General features: G+C 43.2%; 1 protein-coding gene across 14 annotated transcripts in view; it reads right to left on the bottom strand.

Moving 5' to 3' along the window:
* plekhg5b (pleckstrin homology domain containing, family G (with RhoGef domain) member 5b) overlaps positions 1-20919 on the bottom strand; it is a gene marked incomplete at its 3' end in the record, with an annotated part of 68247 nt that overhangs the window by 20784 nt on the left and 26544 nt on the right. For 7 of the 14 annotated variants that reach the window (XM_084068572.1, XM_084068571.1, XM_084068569.1 and 4 more), the window contains exons 3-8: positions 6581-6722; positions 5411-5510; positions 5056-5116; positions 3743-3834; positions 3369-3505; positions 1461-1627 (exon numbers count right to left, since the gene is read on the bottom strand). In XM_084068572.1, the coding sequence (XP_083924698.1) occupies positions 1461-1627; positions 3369-3505; positions 3743-3834; positions 5056-5116; positions 5411-5510; positions 6581-6722 (699 nt within the window). Of the gene's footprint in view, positions 1-669; positions 754-1460; positions 1628-3368; positions 3506-3742; positions 3835-5055; positions 5117-5410; positions 5511-6580; positions 6723-6902; positions 7025-7845; positions 7879-17446; positions 17575-18245; positions 18266-18397; positions 18680-20919 lie in introns of those variants that run through there. The other 7 variants (XM_084068575.1, XM_084068562.1, XM_084068576.1 and 4 more) reach the window with 7 other exon arrangements.

Genomic DNA, 20919 nt, shown 5'->3' on the forward strand with positions numbered 1-20919 from the left:
ACGGCACAGGGTGGATTGGTGTGCGTGCATGTGGTGGAAAGTAACAAAGTACATTTACTTAAGTACTGTCCTTAAGTACGATTTTGAGGTATTTGTACTTTACTTGAGTATTTCCAATTCCCAACACTTTTACTTCTACTCCACTACATCTCAGAGGCAAATATTGTACATTTACTCCACTACGTTTATTTGAAAGCTTTAGTTACTAGTTACTCTTCAGATATAAATTATGATATTATAAAACATACATTAACCAACTTTAACCCTATTTTATACATAGGCTATTTGAAAATAGCCGATCTACAAGCTCACAACGCGTCGCGATGCGACGCGTTGTGAGCTTGTAGATCTGCTATTTTCAAATATTTAGTACTTTTACTTTTGGTACTTTAAGTACATTTTGATGCCAATACCTTTGTACCTTTACTCAAGTAAATTTTGAATTCTGGACTTTTACTTGTAACGGAGTATTTTTATATTGCAGTATTGGTACTTTTACTTAAGTAAAGAATTTGAGTACTTTTTCCACCACTGTGTGCGTGCATGTGTGCACTCACACACACGGGCGGTGCTGCTGAGCATGAAAGGAAAGCAGCATGCACCGTACAGTTTCACTGCCCTGATGGGCAGGCCGACAGATGTCATGGCACTCGGTGAGGTCATTATTACCATGAGATGTAATATAAGCCACTGGCATCATGGGATGAGTTGGGGGGGGGGGTGGGGGGATTATGGGTTAGAAGAGGGTGTGACCTAACAGAGGGAGAGACAGTCATAGGGTGTGTGTGTTATTGTGTGTTTTTGCACACAGTATGTGGTCGAGGGGCAGTTTTGCTAAGGCTGCTTATTATAAACGACTTTGGGCTTCCTTTTCTGTTACGTTTTTTGTAAATATATTGATAGTTGCGGGTTGTGGCTTTTTGGGCTTGTTTCTAAAGTGTAGTTGCTTATTGGGGCTCGCTTTCAATTTCTTGTATTATTATTTAAACCAGTGGTTCTCAAATATTTCATATGGACCCCCAAATGAATATGTATGTGTCCCTAACCCCCACCTGAAAATGTTTTGTGCCAGGGAATCCCATACAAGATTTGTGTTGTTAGAATGTTTCAAAAATATTCCAAATATTCCACATTTTATTTCAAGATTTTAAGAAAATAGAACATCTACAAGTTCACAACGCATCGCGACGCGTTGTGAGCTTGTAGTTCGGCTATTTTCAAACAGCCGACGTATACAGTATATCTGGCCTATTGTCACTTCTTTTGGGCTTGTTTTTCTAGACCTGGTTGTGTATTTCTCTCACAAAATCTGGCAACACTGATGAGGGGGCTGCATGATTGAGCTTGATCAATCAGACATAGGTTCACACAGGTCTGAGTTGAGAGTGTCAAATACTATTTGATATCATCATTGTAAACAATGTGAACATGAGTATCCTGCTTGGCGAGGTGCAACTCACCAACAGGTCTGTGCTTTCGCGTCGTCCCAGAGATCCATGCTCCACCTTCTCTGGGCTGGGGGTGAGGATGTAGGGGCTCTGGCCTCCCGAGTTCTTCATGTTGGGCAGGCTGAGGGATCGCAGGTCCTTCACACCCTGCTCCACCTTAAGCTCATCACCTGGTCGTGCTGAACAACAAAGAGAGGGGTTGAGCCGTCTGAGGAACTAGATTTATACTTGGTTGCATGCCGGTGTGGTACACCGAAAATAGCTATCTAACCGTTTTTTTGTGCGATGTGAGGGGGGATGGCAAGTGGGGAGAGAATGTGGGTGGAGTGATCTCTCCATAGTTGATATTTTGACAGATAGGAGTTTAAACAGAATAAATGGAGGACAGGACATAAATATTCAATAAAAAAAAGCTGCATCATCAACATTTTTGTCCTTTTTGTCCAGTGTGAAACATGTGAAATAGAATGACAGCTTCCTAAAAGAAACATCTTGGGGCCAGTGAAGTACAATAAATAATTTGATGTCATAACCCCTTAAGTGCAATGTTGTTAATTACATAAAACATTATGCAAGTGAAATTTTATATTATAAAATAACTTTTTAAAAGTGAAATAGTATGACCATTGAGTTCACTATATTCAACTCAAAGGGTTAGCATTAGCAGATGAAACGAGTAAGTGCAGGACAGACTTGGACCAATTGAAATTTATAGCAGTAGTAACAAAAATATGAAATGTTTATTATAAAAATGTAAACAAATCTTATTTGATAAAGCTCTGACATAAATGTTTCATCCAATAAAGATCTAAACAACACAATTGTATGGGGTAGTCGTGTACAATAGCATAGAACAGAATATGGTATCAATCAATACAAATCCATTCTGATGACAGCCCTTCCCCCTCCTCCACAACCATGTGACTGGCCGAGTCAACAGCTGTGGACTGGATTGTATACGTTGAGTTGACCCCTGTGTGACAGTCTGTATGTAACTCCAGACTGCGACTGAGAGGTGTGAGTCGGGAGGGTGGGGATTTCAAAAGAACAGCAAGAGCTAATCAGTCATGGTATGGGATCCGTTTTTATGACAGGCTTAAATATGGGCCTCTTGATCCAAAGGCTGCTACAACCACGGTTCCTATGCAAGGGTCCAAGACTGATGGGCACCGTTCCCAGTTTAATCTGCAAATTCAATGCCAGAATAAAGGATAAGTGACATGTGCCGTTGTGTGCGTGACATGTGCCGTTGCGTGCGCGCGTTACCATTTGAGAACCTTTAAGCATCTAACAAAGCTCTGGTTACTGGAAAAGGTTCCAGTATAATTAAGGAAGTATATTTTAATTTAGGTTAGAAAGGGCTGTTTTGTTCTTTTTTTGGGTTACATTTTCAATCTTATCTTCATATAATTGGTCCTCACTAATGCTCACTATAAGAGGATACCATTTCCGTCCACTCATTCTGTGTCTTGTTGGGCTGTGGACAGTCCAGACTGAAAAAGCTGATGTAAATATTCCATTGCATGTTTCTGCACCCTAATTCTGGCAGGATGTGAAGACACAATCCACTTCTTTTTCCTTCTAGTCTGAAACATGGGTGTGAGAGGAAACTAGGGCCATTGCCAGCTGTCCTGCCCAGATATTGTTTGTTCTTGGGCCATCTGAGCAGAAATTCTCTAGAATAAAAGCCTAATAGCTTGTTGTTGTGTTGCCTCAAGACTTTATTGGATCCCTTATCTTTGTTATGTCTCGCATGCACTCACTGCTAGGATCAAAAGCTTGAGCCACTTGATGAACTGCTTTGCAACCTCACTGCGTTCCAAAAGAAGCAGAGCAGAGTTGGATAAAACTGTTCGAATCACAAAGCAAGATGTGGCATCACTCGTTCCAACCCGCCCCCCCTGAACAAACAAGCCTTACCTTTGACTTTAAGATAGTGTCCACCAAAGCGATAGGCCTCGAAGTTGAGAGACAGCGGCGTGTTGGACTGATCCAAGAACAGGTCAACCCGGGACAGCTCAATGCCTTTCCTCTCAAACACTGGACCCAGAACCTCTCTAGTAACACATTGACAAAAGGCAGTAATCACCATACATTATTGACAACACTCACACAATACACCTATACACATACGTATGTGGCATGGTCAGTTTACATTTAATCTAGATCATTCCATCACATCGTCACAATGAAAAAGTTAAGAAGAATCAGACACGATCACGTGAGAGAACACAAGACCAGAATCAGTAGTACTGTTTTTGTTAGTTGTTCGTGGCACTCAGACAGACCCCCACCTCAGGGTTTTCTTTTTCATGGCAGGGACGATTTCTGTGTCGATGTCGACGTTCAGATCAAACTTGAGGCTGAAGCACTCCTTACTAGGATCCTGCAGAGGGCAACAGATAACACAACGTCAATGCAGACAAGAGCAGGGTCTTCTCTAGGGAGCTGGCCAGAGCCTGATGTGTATTCTCAACAGAACCACAAGGGGGCTCTTTCTCACCGTTTAAAAAGAATGAAAGTCTGCACAACAGCATTGCTCCTAAAGTGTTTTTTTAAACTTAAAACACAGTAAGTGGTACAGGTGGTACTGTACAACGCTTCTGCCACACATGGACTTCATCAGGTGAAATGATTTGTGACCCACCCCCCTTATTTAACTGTGGGTCACAACACGTGATCACAGTGACAGGGCAGAAGTAGGTTACACAATTTGTGAGTGATTACCATTCCGAGTTGAGTGAGCTAATCAGCAAGCGGGCGAACGAGTCACAAAAAGAGGAAGGGAAAGAGACAGAGAGATAGATGGAAAGAAAGAGAGAGAGCAGACAGAGTAGTAAAATCTGTGAACTGTCAATCCTATACTCCTGTACTATTTGCACCCACAAAATTGCTTCAAAGTTTGATTAAGTTAACTTTACTTATACTTTATGTATACACACATCTTCCATTTTATTGTTATAACAGCAAAAGCACAATTTATTTCCCATAGCATTTTATTGCAAAGTTGTAATGCTACACAACTCTGTTTACACATGTCTTTACTCTAGAAGGCCTGCATTTTAATTGTACATACTGTACATTTCTTAGTTTTGATTGTTTTTAATTCCCACTTGCTTTGGCAATGTAAATGTATGATTCCCATGTCATGCCAATAAAGACCCTTTGACTTGAACTGAATTGAATTGAAATTAAATGAAATTGAACTTATAGAAAGCCTGACACAGAGAGAGAGAGAGAGAGAGAGAGAGAGAGAGAGAGAGAGAGTAGTCTGACTCTGACTAGACTATTATATCACTGGATCTCTGTGTTGCACAACTTTGACCAAGGGGCAAACCTAATTTTGTTCCAGTACTGGAACAAAACTAAACATTTGGATCCTTAATGCTTCATTTAATCTCCTTTGCGATGCGCAGTGAGCTTGTAGATCGACTATTTACACACTGCTGTATGATGAAGTATAATCTTAAGAAGATCACAAGAGCAGTGGTTCGTGTGTGTGTGTGTGTGTGTGTGTGTGTGTGTGTGTGTGTGTGTGTGTGTGTGTGTGTGTGTGTGTGTGTGTGTGTGTGTGTGTGTGTGTGTCTGTATTTGTCTGATCACTCACATCAGTGTGCCGTCTCCGTGGCTTCTTCTTCACCAATTTCATTCCCCCTGTTTTACGCTCCCTGAAAAACAGTTGCACACGTTAAAATCAACATTCATCTTCCCTTTCACAGAGCAATGCTCCAATAGCAGCCAGTGTGGAAAACATGATTGTTACATAATTGTTAACTTCATGGGACAATTTTCTTTTCCCCCCAATAACCACAATAATCCCTGTTTTGACAACACATACATTACACACTGAAAATAGTTTGTCCCCCCAGTGCGAAAAAACGTCTTTCAAACAGTACAGTGTTACATGAATGGAACACGAGAATTATGTAACAAGCTGGATGACCCAACGGCAGACTACTGACCCGCGGTCATTGCCCCCCTCGTCTTCTTCCTCCAGGTCAGAGGGGGGGCTGGTACGCGGGGGACAGGAGCGTGTGGACACGTTCCGGGCCAGGATGGAGCCTGAGGGGCAAAGAAAAACACGTCAGATGTTGCTAGTTGTCAGCGCAGCTGACACACCGCTTTAATCAACCTTTAACGTCAAGCTTGAATGGCAAGTTTTAAACGTCAAGCTTCAATAAACAGTGATGCAAGTGTCATCATGACCAAACAGTCTGATTCATCATTCATAAGACTTAACCCATTAAGACCGGGAATACATCTGCATCATTTTTAGATTTCTTCGACTATTCAAAAATAGCAGATATACAGGCTCATAGCATGGCACCGAGTGCCGCGCTATGAGCTTGTAGATCTGCAATTTGTGCAAATCTTTAGTTTGAGTATATATATTTTTAAAGCAAACATTTGTAACTCAAATCTTTGCTTCTGGGGATTCTGCAAATGTCTTCTAAATCCGAATAGTTTTTGTTGACTTAACTTGCTATAATATCAGTGGTTCTCAAACGTTTTCATGTAAAGGACCACCCAAAATGATATGTATTTGCCCGCGGACCCCCATCTCAAAATATTTTGTTCCAGGGACCCCCCAAAAGCAAAGATTTGAGCTACAAATGTTCGCTTAGAAAAAAATATAATATATTCAAAGATTTGCATACATTTTAACGATTTTCCAAAAATGGCAGATCTACCAGCTCATAGCACGGCACACTGTGGCGTGCTATGAGCTTGTATATCTGCTATTTTTGAATAGTCAAAGAAATCTAAAAATGACAGACAGATGCGTTCCCGGTCTTAATGGGTTAACATGTAAAGGCCATGAGCGCACAACTCATGATTTCAACTTTTGGACGGAGGCGTTAATGTCTTTAGGTCATGAACCCAATGTTCCATGATTAACATCTAGGTAAGGAAAAGGTTACGTGAGAGGATTCACGTTCCCTTCCTTATTTAGGAAAGTAAGATGAAAAAACTTCTGACTCGATATTTGTACCACATGATCCAACACTAAGCTAGTTGGTATGACATCACCATGAGTGTTTGTGCATGCGTGTGTGCGTTTATCATCTATCGTGTGTTGTACTTGAACGGGGCCAATACCAAATAAAGATATGTCAGGATTGTCAGCCTACCTTGGGGTTGCAGATCAAATCGGGGGTGCCGGTCAAAGTGCATGTTGTCTGTGTTGTCGGAATGGCAGCGTGAGTCACATGGCTCACACAGGTGAAGGGGACTTTTGCTGTTTAGATCCTGGCAATCTGGGTGGTGACACACCTAGAGAGAAAGACATTAAGAGAAAAGAAGAAGGATAAACCGAATGTCAGGCCAGCAAAGGAGCAGAACACACAAAGAGGTCAGACTGACGCGTATGAAAACAGCATGTCAGAAAGACTGATTAAAAGGTGAAAAACAACACACACACATTACACACGCAAACAAACACCTTGCACTGACTATTGCTTCAGCCATCATCGAATGGCTAGTGAGGCTGTCAGTGTTGACCATGGCATTCCTGAGTTCTGGTGATTCTCACCATCTGTCCTCCCAGTGATGATAACTAAGTTACTTAGATGTCACAGAGTGGGAGTCCCCCCCCCGCCACCTTCCCGACCTGGGACCAGCTCATCCTTGCATAATCCAAAACCTGACCATAAGAGGTAAAGAGGCATATCTGACCATAGGTCAGCAGCAACTGTGGGAATGCCAGCTCACATGAGTTACAAAGCCCCCAGGGCTGTGCAGACAGGCAGCAGAAGGCTGCAGGATTAAAGCCCCTCTCTGCCTGGGGCCAGACAGATCCCTCCACCCCTCCTCCTCCGTCCCCCACCTCGCTCAGAGGACCAGGAGCACGCGGGAGGTCTCCCTGTTCCACCCCGAGCGGTCCCTTACCATCTCCTGCACCCCTATCAGGAAATGAGAATGTATGGGGAGATACAATGGAGGTCCCACTAATGTACTTCCTGTCATTGTTTCTGCAGTATGTGCTCACGAGGTGGTGTGTGTGTGTGTGTGTGTGTGTGTGTGTGTGTGTGTGTGTGTGTGTGTGTGTGTGTGTGTGTGTGTGTGTGTGTGTGTGTGTGTGTGTGTGTGTGTGCATGCGTGGACTAGGGAAGGAGCTCATGCCAGTGAGTCTGGCTTTCATATAAACACAATAAACAGAGATAATACACGAGGTGGACACTGTCCCGCCTGGCAAAATGCCATCGTATACTATCTTACATAACTACACCGTGGCCACACACAAACTAAGAACATGTCAACTTTAGCTGCCTGCCTTACGGAGGCAACACAGGCTCTCTGTGCAGTGCAAGCAGCTTTACCCAGCATAACAACAACATTGTCTAAAGACAGTTCATAAACTCCCAAGTTTAAAGGCAACAGCGTGATTATCACCCACCCCTTCATCGTACCGTCTGTGCCTGAGGATGGGTACATGGTGGTTCCAAGTCCATGCCACCAAGAACCCGCCGGGATCCCAAAAACGCTACTTCACCACTGATGTCAGATCATGCATGAGGAAAAACACGCTGGCGAACACAGCGACTAATTTATCCACTCTCATCAGCGTCTAGTTGGGGTGTAAGATTTTGAGGAAGTGGTTGAAAGGCTGGGGGGAGGTCAGGAGGAGATAGAGGGATGAGGGAGGGGTGGGATTGAGTTTAAGGCAGGGCCAGTCCCAGTAGTAAAGACATAAACTCAAAGCAGGAAGGGGATACAAAAAAACAAAAAAAACAAGGGTCTGTCCAGCAGCTTTTCAGAAGTACAAAGCCCCCCTAATCTTGTGGCCTAATTGGTGCATGTGCTCTGTCAAAGCCATCTGACGGCCCTGCGAGAGATTAAACAGCCCCGCTCTGAGCTTTTTTCTAGCCAGGGTCTTCTCCTCTTTCTCCTTTCCCCCTGGTCTCGCTCCCCTCTGCCACCAAGTCAGGCTCCTCCTTTCCTCCCACATACAGTAGATTGAGGGTCACAGCACCCAGAGCCACATCCAGCTAAAGGTTTTAAATAGAAGGGGGGGGGGGGGCAGAGCTAGAGAGAGACGCAGAGAGGAGGCAGAAACAAGACTGAGTGAGTTTAAAGCTAAATTGAGTACGAGAATGGCCTTGTTTACTGTAATAGGCATGACTTGCTCTCCTTCAATAAGCACAATTGGGTTAAGTGTGCTTTCATGTTGTCAGACATATGATGCCATTGGTCTGTTCGACTGGCAGCCAGGCTCACGTGAAACTTAGAAACAGTGGTCTTGTTGTCTTCGCTGTTTGTTATGCTGGGAAAGTGATGTTTTACCAATGTTTGATTTGGGAAAGCTCCTCAGCTCTTCTAGTCAGACACTCAAATTTCACAGTATTATATTATTATGAATCGCAAACTATATTATTATGAATCGCAACATCAAACATCAAAATCTTCAGTCTGTCTTTCTGTCTGTCTGTGTCCAGAGGTAATTTCTCAAACCACTGGACATCAGCTCCAAATTTCTTGTGCACACTGCCCGTAGGCCACAGATGTACCTCCACTAATTTACATTTTAAAATGGACGTCAATGGGGCCCTGATACGGCCGAAGCCTTGCCCAAACGTCATAGATATGTCATAGATGACGGACATCACATGCTGACCATATGAAGCCACGCCGTTCCCATGTGGATGGTGAGATCCCACATTGATTAGATTTTTAAAATGGGCGTGACTAGCGATTCAGGGGCTGCAGCCAGGCAACAGCCCTTCACAACCAAACGCCAGGCCCTGCACTTCTCTGAGCTGCAGGGCAGGCACAAGCACAAATGCACCTTTCTTCCCCATTGCTCATTCACTCTTACGAGAAAGAATGATTCAGAAGTCCCATCAGACACAAGTTGCACGAGCCTTAATGAGATGTGGACACCGGCAATCAGGCTGAAATAATGAGCTAATCAAATGTGGGCTGGGTTAACAAGTTAGGGCGTTCACATTCCTGTCACGGCTTAAGCAGCAGAAAGTATCTGCAGGCCGAGCCAAAACAAATGAGCGCGTCAGACGAGGAGAGGAAAAGGTTCTTCTCCAGGACCAGGTAGACAACGAAAAGAAAAGCTCTTGAAAAAGCCCTTGGAAGGACCTGCAGACTGCAGCTGAAGACACAATTGTCTAGACACAGCACACACACACACTGAACTACCTGGAATATGTATCACCTAATATAATTGTGTTTTGACATTCAAATAGCTAAAGGGATAGGAGCAGCGAGGATGCTTGCAATACTGAACATTCCTATTGATGAGAGGGGAGGTGATTGATACTTGAGGATGAGAATGGCCTGACTTCTATTATCCAGTGCGTTCTGTTCCAGCTGGACGCACTTTTGAACATCTTCGCACAGGAGCAGGTTTGGGCGATGCAGAGGAGTGGAATGGCTAGAGGAGAATGCTGTGCTGGAGGAGGTGATGCATGGGGACAGCTGACAGAGAGTCGTGCATGGCCTGTGAACAGGCATACTTTACATTGAGAGTGTGGATGGATGTGTGTGAGAGAGAGCATGTGTGTCTTGTGGGCATCTGTGTCCCCCACAAAAAAAAACACCCACGAGATTCCTGCACTAAGATTTGGCTGGAATAGTAGAAGGGTTAACCCCAACCCTAACCCACATACGTCACTCACGCACGCACATGCACACAGACAGACACACAATGTGACAACTGGGAACATGCACCGGGTCCTCAGTTAGCTTAGCACATCAACTGCCACGTGCAGTTGCTTATACCCACCCTGTCTCCACGCATGCCATACGCACGCCAAGACACACCAATAGGCAAGGCATGCACACATAGAAGCGCACACACACACCCACACACCCACACACACACACACGCGCGCACACACACACACACACACACACACAGGAATCAGGATGAATCATCGGTACACCAGGCACTCAGCTGTACACTAAAGGTGTCAGGTTTCCCGCTCACCTGATGGCAGCTGTTGTACTAAAAAAGATGACTGCACAGACTCCGGAGGTGACTCAGGGTTATTACTTTAACACATAATCCTTCGAACTGGCACGGAAGATATTCCAACATTACGCCACCGTCTTTCTGTAAGGCTAATCTTACTAGGCACATCAAATCCCTTTATAAACATAGCATAACACCAATAAAGAACTAATGTTGAACCAAATATTATTATGTGTAATGCGAATGTTATCCGAACGGGCCCGCTGTGTTGGATTTAGAGCAACTTTAGTCTGTAGTAGGTTTGGGTGATAATCAGATATCCAAAATGTAATATCGTAATGCAGTCCCACCAAAAATCATTGCCGCGGTAGGTGATTTTTCAGTTATTTATTATATTACATTATTTAACTTCTTCTAAATGATATTGCAATACTGTGGAAATGTCGTAATACTCAATATACCTGAAAATCAGACTAAGCCTGTTCTTTCAAAGTTTGGCAGCACTGCTTTGCAGCAACTCATGCGGAGAGAACGAAGCAGCAGCGTGGCCTTTTCTCTTTCCATGTCCATCAAGACAATACTGATAAAGGACACTGGGTTACAGTGCCAAGTGCCAAGAGTACTGGATTAAACCTATTGTCTCCCTGCAACCTGCCTGCATTTCCCCCTCCAACCCCAATCCTTCTCTGAACAGCATGTAATGTCCTGCCAGTACACCCAACACTTATGTAACACCATGCATCTCTCACACACACAGTGTGTGTGTGTGTGTGTGTGTGTGTGTGTGTGTGTGTGTGTGTGTGTGTGTGTGTGTGTGTGTGTGTGTGTGTTTGAGCGGTAATAACATGATATCAGTGCAGTGAGTTATACCATCTCTGAAATCACAGTAACACAGTGATACTTACAGCCAGTGGTGGAAAAAGTACTAAAATTCTTTACTTAAGTAAAAGTACCAATACTGCAATATAGAAATACTCTGTTACAAGTAAAAGTCCAGAATTCAAAGTTTACTTGAGTAAAAGTACAAAAGTATTGGCATCAAAATGTACTTAAAATACCAAAAGTAAAAGCACTAAAATATTTGAAAATAGCAGATCTACGAGCTCACAACGCGTCGCGACGCGTTGTGAGCTTGTAGATCGGCTATTTTCAAATAGCCTAGGTACAAAATTGGGCTAAAGTGGTTAATGTATGTTTCATGATATCATAATTTATATCTTCAAACTCAAAGTAACTAAAGTTTTCAAATAATTGCAGTGGAGTAAAAGTACAATATTTGCCTCTGAGATGTAGTGGAGTAGAAGTAAAAGTATTGGAAATTGGAAATACTCAAGTAAAGTACAAATACCTCAAAATTGTACTTAAGTACAGTACTTTAGTAAATGTACTTAGTTACGTTCCACCACTGCTTACAGCCCAATAGGTTGCAAGGATCTCCTTGCTTGACATCTAAAAAGGCGGATCGAATCACGTCAACAGAAAACACTACCTGGGTCATACCAATGGCTGCATGAGATGTGAGGTAGGGGAAGGAACAGCTAACAGAATGTCACACATGGGAACAAGGCTTTTAATGAGGACTTCTTTACTGCACCTGGTTTACTGTGGTATGGTTATGAATGGGTGTGATATGGCACAATGCTTTTTTCGTATTGTATGTTGCATTAACGTTGAATTGATTTAGCAAAACATCAGCAATTATAATGTTATTGTACTATCACCCAAATATTGTGGAATTCCCACACCTTTATTGCTCACTATAATAATGATACACACACACACACACACACACACACACACAGACAGCTGTTTGTCCACCACACCCATATAGCAAACTCCAATCCTCGCTGGTCCACCAACATCCTTTTCATCGACCTCCACTCAATTACCACTATCCCAACACACACACACACACACACACACACACACACACACACACACACACACACACACACACACACACACACACACACACACACACACACACACACACACACACACACACACACACACACACACACACACACACACACACACACACACACACACACACACAATCAAAACTGGCCTGAATCAACACAAAACACAACGGCATGACTAACGCATCGTTTTAGGACAATGGCTAATATTGTTTGGCTGAAAACTGAGCCCGAGCCGTGTTGTTTGGGCTACTTTTGTGCAGCACTAAAGGCTCTGTTTCATTTCGGCCCTCAGACGGCGCTCTGTTAAAAAAGACGGTGGGTGACATGATCTACCTTCTCGCTGTGTTAAATTATATACGCTTGCTCTAATCCTACCATCACTCCACTCCTACAAAATAAGCTGCTTCAAGGTCCTGCCCTGACATGTAAGCCATCATTGATTTGGCAAGTGGATGAGATTCACCTCTGCTCAAAGTTGTGTTAGCATTAACTCTAACTCATCATCAGTCATGCAGATTTGGAGGAGTCAGCCCACTGGTGTCTCATAGTGACCACTAGTCAACATCCTCAGACTGTATGCCTCCCTCCTATAAACACACAGACATGCATCTGTGGCATACATTAGCTTACAATTGTCATTGCCTTCGATGTGTTTTCACTCACTCACTCCCTGAGCAATTTCCATGCACATGGATGTACAGGCAAACTGTGCATGCAGAGTGAGAGAGCAAAAGAGAGTGAGAGAGAGGAAATAAAAAGCAAGAGAGTGAGCGACAGAACGAGACAGAGCAACTCCTGCATCCTTCCTTGCAAACACACCCACACATCAAATGATTGGCTGGACAGTACAGAGTCATGCATGGTCTTGTACGTGTGTAGGTAAATACCCACACGCGCCCAGACCCAGACACAGACTTTGGTCATACAGTCTGCAGCTTCCAACTAATCAAGAATGCAGCAGCCACAGAGAAATGTACACGTCATCAATGCTTCATAGTCTATGTCTGAAAAGAAAAAAAAGAAAAGATAAACGTTCAACAGAATTCAACGTGTCGCGTCGCATTGTGACATTGTAGGTTGTACAATTAAGTATAAGATGGGGCTTAGGTGTATCAGGAGAACGAATGTATTAAAATGACCTTTGGCTGATTAATTAGGCTAAATATTTTCAGTAATTTTCAAGCTTTTCCATTGTTATCTATGGCTCAAGAATTTATACAGGCCACAAACAGACTCGTTTTTCAATACCAAACACCCAATGCTTATTCCTGAGGGAAATTAACAACTAGCTGTTCTGTAGAATGTGTAGATTCTAGCTAGCATGGGGGCTTGAGCACCCCAATCCCCCCTCTAAGCCCCACCTGGTGCTGGTCTGGGAGTCAGTGTACAGACAAGAATCAACATCCATGTCTGAAGGACTGGAGGCCTTCCTTATCCATCTTCCAATCAACCCATTGATTAGAGATGCAACGTAGAGTTCTCAAATTTCTGCCCGAACCCAACCCTACCCGACGTTTTCAGGCCAGGCCGGGTCAAACATGTATGCTGTCACTGGTCAAATGACCTCAATCAATTATCCAGTTCTAGGCAATATAGAAGGGGGGGGGGGGACGACTTTTGTCTTATTTCCACACAACAGCTCTAAGGTGTATTAAAGACAGTTCAATGTTGAAAATTAGTGGTACTCCCCTTTGATTGTACGCTGGTGTTGCGCATCGAATAGCCATTTGATCTACAACCTCACTGAAGTTCATAATGCATCGCGATCTAACGCGCTGTGAACTTTACTTATTTGAGTCATAAATCAGACAGATGACAGACAAAAGCCTGATCGGTGTTGCGCACTGAACATAGTAGATATGCAAGCCCAGAATGCAACACGGATGCCATGCGTGGGTTTGTTGATCTGCTGCTGTGTTCGGTGCGCGACCGTTGTACTGGCTAAGTATAAATTATAGGCAGCAGCAGAGAAGCGAGACAGTCAGGGGGAGGGAGAAGCAGAGATTGCAGACTGCAGAGTAAGGTGTGAAGAGGAGGATTTAACTTCATTTTGTGTGCAACTTTGCTCGTTTTGTATTAACAAAACACGCACACAAACGCTCTCTCTCTCTCTCTCTCTCTCTCTTTTGGTGTTGCTGAGCTTCAACTGTTATGTAACCATGATGTTTTATATCGTGGTTAATAGCAGCAGCCTTACCCACCAATCAGGTGGCAGGCAGGCACTGTTGCTCCAGCCTTGCCACCATGATGACTGATGAATCCTGCACTGTGGCTAAAAGTACAGTATCAACTCGCAGTTTTACTGCATTAAGCATGATGGATTGGCACAGAAAAGTTTTAAGAGCTAAATGCCTGTGGAGGGAGCATGCTTTCCATCAAGCCAAGTCGACAGAGACTTTGAAACACATTACTTTCTTTTTGCTACCCTCTCTGTGTTTTTTTTTCTTCTTCTCATGGCCCCCTTGGGAGCAGCACGTGACCCCCCCCCCCCCTGTGTACTGGAGGGAGAGAGAGAGAGAGAGAGAGAGAGAGAGCGAGCCTGGTTTCTTAAACATTGCACAGACTTGCCATTTGCTGTGGGCCTAGTAGGTAGGTGGGACTGGAAACGGCGTCCAGCGAGGCTGCCAGAGATCAAAGAGGGAGGAGGGTTTGGTGGAACCGGGTCAGGGCTGGCCCAGGTCTGATTTATTTTTCAATAAATAAACGTTTCGCCTTCCCTCCGTTTTATTCTGCCGCCATCTGTCCTCTGGCTGGGCAAGGGGGGGGGGGGGGGGGGGTTGGGGTGCCAGTGCCTGGCTTTTTTCTTTATACTGCAGGCCTTATGCAACAACTCATCCTGCCTGCTTCCTATTAACTGGCTAACTCTGGTACACTCCAGCCCTTGCTCCACCCCCCCCCCCCCCCACACACACACACCACACATATCTGCTCAAACAGAGGCACTTGTTGTGTTTCATCATAGAGCATGTGTGTTTTCTCAAACACATGTTTGAGCATGTTCATTAACGCAGTACTCATTCATGAACAGGGATCTCATATGGGCAAGGCCTGGTTGGCGATGGTTAACAGGCAGTGATGTCATCATCACGTGTGAAGCCAATGAATGCAGGTGGCAGCAAAGCAGATTTGGAACCAGTAGAATGAGTGTATTTAATGATCATGAAAAGCCAGCTTTGGAGAAATGAGACGTAATGAAGCATCAGAAATGACATGTACAACCGATGGTGGTCAATCTGGACACCATTACTGGTAAAACAATCCATGTCAAAGTCGATGACTTTAACCACTGTAACACTGGCTTCCCTATTTTGGGCATGTTATTACTTAACTTTTTTGAAAATAGCAGAATTGTAGATCGGCTATTTTAAATGTATTTAAATGTATTAATTTATATATTTTTAAAAAGTAGTTACATATGTGTGGGTGTTTTGAGGACTTGTCAGCCAGATCATCGAACGACATTCAGGGTTTCATAATGTCTTCCTCCTCTGCATGATGACACATGCTTGCTGTAGGAAGAGCATCAGGGTTTTCCCAGATTACAAACCATGGACATTTACATAGAAGCAAAGTCTTGAGTCAAGTCTTGTCTTCTGTCAACAACAGATGATGTAATTTTCACAACTTTTAAAAGGGAACCTATAATGATTTTTTATATAACTTGTATATTTGTCTTGTCAGGCTAGGTTTGATTTTGCAAGCATAACACTTAGAATCCTTCTCTTTGTATCTGAAATTCTGCTGAAGTTGTGCTGAAATGTTTCCTCCAGTGGTAGAATTTATGAATGTGAAGCTTTAATTCTGTGAAAATACATCGTATTGACACACAGTAGTCACAGGCCTCCTTCAACTTCATGAAGTGATCAAGGTGTTTCATTTTAAGTTATTTCAAGGCAAAACTGCCATTTCAGAACTACAGGTACCTTCCACAACATAAATACACCAGCATGGTTAATACATCAAAAAATGCGCTACTTTTCTGCAGCATTTAAAATAAGATTTGGTGATTTGAATATTACATTAAGTATTTCCAAATGGCATTTAGAATGATATTTGGCCTTATAGATCAAAATGTTTTCTGAGTGTTCCCTTTATTTCAGACTAGCCGGTTATAAAAACATTATCTAAACAACAGTGAGATTAGTCAATGCGCACATCCCTATCCTTTACAGCAAAATGCAATCTCAACTTTAGAAACAGACAGAAAGGCGGTCCCCCTTTAAGCAATACAGTATGAAAAACAAACAACATTAACAATACTATTTCAATTTTATATTGACCACTGGCACTGCTAATGACCGGACACCTAGCATAAATTCTCCAACCATAGATTGTCACAGTTGCCCAATAGATTAAGGCATGGAATTGTCAGGGTTTCAAAAACTACTTGCAATCTTTGTCACATCTCCATCTCATTCTTGCTACTCTTGTCACAATCTAATATGGATTGGACACATCTCCATCTCATTCTTGCTACTCTTGTCACAATCTAATATGGATTGGACACATCTCCATCTCATTCTTGCTACTCTTGCCACGATCTAATATGGAAGAAATACCATAAACATAATCTAAAGAAGCTCCATCAAAGGCCAATTGTTCATTCATTTCAAACTGCTCATAGACAATAAGCTTGTGTTTTCCACAGACAGTCACAAACTCATGGACAATCACCTACGGCAGGCTCACAGGAAATAGCTCCTTCTTGTGAAGTAGACTATGCATTCCAGTGAAAAGTATGTTTCAACATGCAGCAAATGACAGAGTATTGCTTACAAAACTGCGGTGAGAACGCACAAGGTGAGAAGCATTAGCTCCTTGTCTTACAGTCTACCATACCAGGATCACAGCTCGCTACTGTATGAGCCAATTCAAAATATGATTTGAAACTCAAATTCACTCACTGATACCAGAGCATTTGTTGTTTTCATTTTGCTTACATTTTTTCTTTTTTTTTTGGATTTGCTAAACCCTATAAATGCAAATATTTTTGCATTTTTCTAATTTTGGAGACAATACTGCTGGAAGACTATTTCTAATCTACCCCAACCCTATATCACTATATGATGACATAACAAAAGCCACCACCACACTGTTGTCAAATGCCACCAAACCATCTTAAAAGTGAAAGGAGAAAAGTTGGCACTCACCTGTAGGAGACTAAACAGTTTAGTGTCAGGTGTAGTTAATGACAGGTGAAGTTTTCAAGCCAACAACTAATCAGTGTGACCACATGATAAAAGCGCCGCTCACCAGCAGCTGGTCTCTCTCTGTTCTAAGAAAGTCAAGTGTATACTAGACTGTTTCAGGCAACGTTGGCCTGTGCTGTGACGCAAACAGCCGTCCTAGCCGTAACTTCAGGCAGGAGAAGGAGAGATACACAGGAGGGCGGTGTACAGGACCAAAAAAGGAGGAAGTGTGAGGAAAAAAGAAAACACATGAAAACATCTTGACACTGGACACTTCCAAGACAAATTAAGACCTGCTGATTTGGAAACAAGCTGTTCCGCCTTTGCCTTGGAAATCGATAATATTGAAAGCCACCTTCAATTTTCTATAAAGTAAGTAGAAAGGGGAGAACCCTGGCGGGTGCTGGGAAAGACCTTGGGGTTGTTGATATAAGAAGCAGATGTGAAATATGCAGACGCTGGGGGAAAAACAGACTTAAAAGACTGCCAGGCTGCAGTGATTTCTGTGTGTGAGTGCCATCATCTCCCTCACTGGCAACACAACAGAAAACTCACATAAAAAGGGGGATGAAAATGGACGTAAATGGCCAGACAGTGATTATGGGTCTCCACAGTGATCTCACATACACAAAACAGCCAAGTCCAGAAATCAGTGTAAAGCAATCTCTTTCCTAGACCCCCGCTGACAACTCTGTCTATTCCATGAATGAATGACAGTTCACATATTGTTGCTGTTGGAAAAAAAGAAGAGGAAACTCACCAAAACTAGTCAAGCATTAACAGGATACTTAACCTGAGGGAAGGAAGGAACATTCTAATGATTTTCTTTTGCCATTTCCTTTACTGCAGTGCAAAATCTATTCTCACACTCAACAGCTATGAGAGAGAGAGCGTGTTCTCTGAATTACCCACCTCCATAGACAAACACCACTTTGCCAGGAAAGGCAGGCCCGCTGGGTTTCGGTGGGAGTATTGATTAATAGTTCCAAGGTCCGGCTGCTGGCAGGTAATGAAGGTTAAAATCCCTCCCTGGACTGAGCTCCCTCTGCAGTCCGTCAGAGGGAGACAACGATGTGCGAGTGTACGAGCACTATTTGAATCTCCTCAACCTGCTGAAGCTCACAGATACCACGGCAGCTCTTAATCTGGCAGGCACCAGGATAGAATGAGCAAGAACATGTGAGGAAGGAGAGGATGACTTAGTTTACTACAGCAGCACTCCTCCTGGAAAACACTCACACACACACACACATATCAGAAATGGTTTATCCCCGCCCCTACTTACTCAATCACACCCAAACAAGTTCAGTTCACATGAATCCTGGCTGACTCATAGAAAATCACAGAGAAACGTGTCTTTTTTTCTATACAACATACCATTTTCCTTTAATATTTTGGCTTGGGCTATAAGGGTTTCAATCAGACTGTCGGCCTAGTGAGCTGTGGGTGGTTTGTCCTTTACAAAACTCCCCTGCTCAATTTACACAATTATTTGAACCTTGACCCTGCAGGGACACAGAGGTCAGGTCGGGGAGTTGTAGGTTTCCTTTCAAAAGTGCTGACCGAGGGAAATGTTGAATAGTCTTTCCTATAAAAAGGAACGGGTGCTCATCAATAGGAGGATGTTGAGGAGGTAAGCACGGTCTGATAAAACCTCCAACAAGGATTTCAGTTCAGCATTTTGACTCACACGTTCATAATGGCACCATGTGACCATGAATGGGATGCGTGCTGTCCCTGCTCACAAAAAGAGCAAATCCACTACAATTTGTGGTTATGAGTCTACACATACACTTCTTTGTTACAGTATAAACATTTTGTTCACTTACCCAATAGGTTACTTGTACCAGTTGTAGGGCCTACAACACTGACCACAAATCTGTCACAGACTGACAGCTCTCGTCTTTCAAGTTAAGCCTATCTTTCTTAAACCCTCCACAATTAGCCAGCTAACAAAAACAATTTGGGGCCCCCAAAGCTGGGGGGTGGGGGCACATGTTGGGAATAGGCTGTGTCCTGCACAGTGGGGTGGGGGTGGAGCGTTGTCTTAACCATTTAAGCCCTGTTTTGTATTTCATTGTACAACAGTGGCCTTTTTCTCTTTTTCTGAAAATATCTGAACGTGTCATTTTCACCGACAATGACATGCCCAAAATAGGGACGCCAGGTTGAAAGTGGTTAAGGGGCTTTAAAAACAATCTAAACAGAACCCATCTCAGCCCTGTCACCCCATGTTGTCAGGCTCAATTAGGGCAGACTATATTTAAAAGGCAGCAGCGATGCAATTGCCCTGAAGGATTAGACCCATGCAACTCCGCCATTGTTGCAGGGAGAGATGGGGGCTGAACATACGTGACCTTCCCTTGATGCCTGACCTTGGCATTAACCGTCCAATGACCGCGGGCCAAAAATTCTTTGAACGACGTTAAGTCTTTCAAGGGAGAGATTAAATGAAAGGGAAAAGCAACGGGAAATGGGAGCGTGAAGAGTGGAAGGGAACAGAAGGGTAAAATCTGAGAGAGGGATGAAAGGATAAACGGCTCTGCTGTTGGATATTCCAGAGTTTTGTAATTTAGAAAGCAGCCTCCCCAACCAGGATGATGTAAGAGCAAAATGGGCGCCGTGTGAATGTGGTCCATTACTCATCTCCAGTTATTTAATCACAACTAGAATTGGGAGATTTTGGCAAGCGTATTATCACCTCTCTAACTAAGCCACACAGACTCCCACTCTTAAAACACTTCATTAAAACACAGCAGTTGTTTGCACACTAGAAAAATTGGAGCAACCCGACAATTAGTGGGGTTTTGCCACTGAGAGGCGCTTTGCATGCAAAGGATTTCAGTTTGTTATCTCAATCCATCTCATCACTAGTAGGGGCATTCTCTTAAGTCTTTGAACAAAGCTATATTGGTCAGTCCAAACGAGGACATTTCCATTCAAGTGTCAGTCAGGTGCCCACTTCCTGTTATTCCCCTCTCTGCCAGAATGCCGCTTCCTGTCAGGGATGCTCCTGGGGTTTCGAGCTGGCGTCACTGGGACTACCTTCCAACGTTAATACTTCCCCAATAAGACATTCTTTCAATGAGCATATGTCACTCAACGGTCATCTTGTTTGTTATTGCGGGTGAATGACTTTTCTACACAGTATAACACAACAGCCTTCCTCTGTTCCATATCCTGGTGACATTACATAATAATTACATTGTGTCCAATTTGTATGTCCAAATTTGACAGGAAATCTCAGTAGATAAGAGACCATACAAGGTTCAAGCCTCTGCAAGTTGAGATTCATACTGTACTGAAATTAACAGACTCAAATGGCTTCTTCGAAAACTTTATAACACACCGTATGCTTTGGGAAATGGCCAGCAGTCGATTTTAAGGTTGCTTTAAGATTTTCTAAATAAGTAACTTTTATTTGAATAAAAACA

Source organism: Gymnoscopelus microlampas (assembly GCF_963454915.1).
Source record: "Gymnoscopelus microlampas genome assembly, chromosome: 10".
In the NCBI taxonomy this organism is placed as follows: Eukaryota; Metazoa; Chordata; class Actinopteri; order Myctophiformes; family Myctophidae; genus Gymnoscopelus; species Gymnoscopelus microlampas.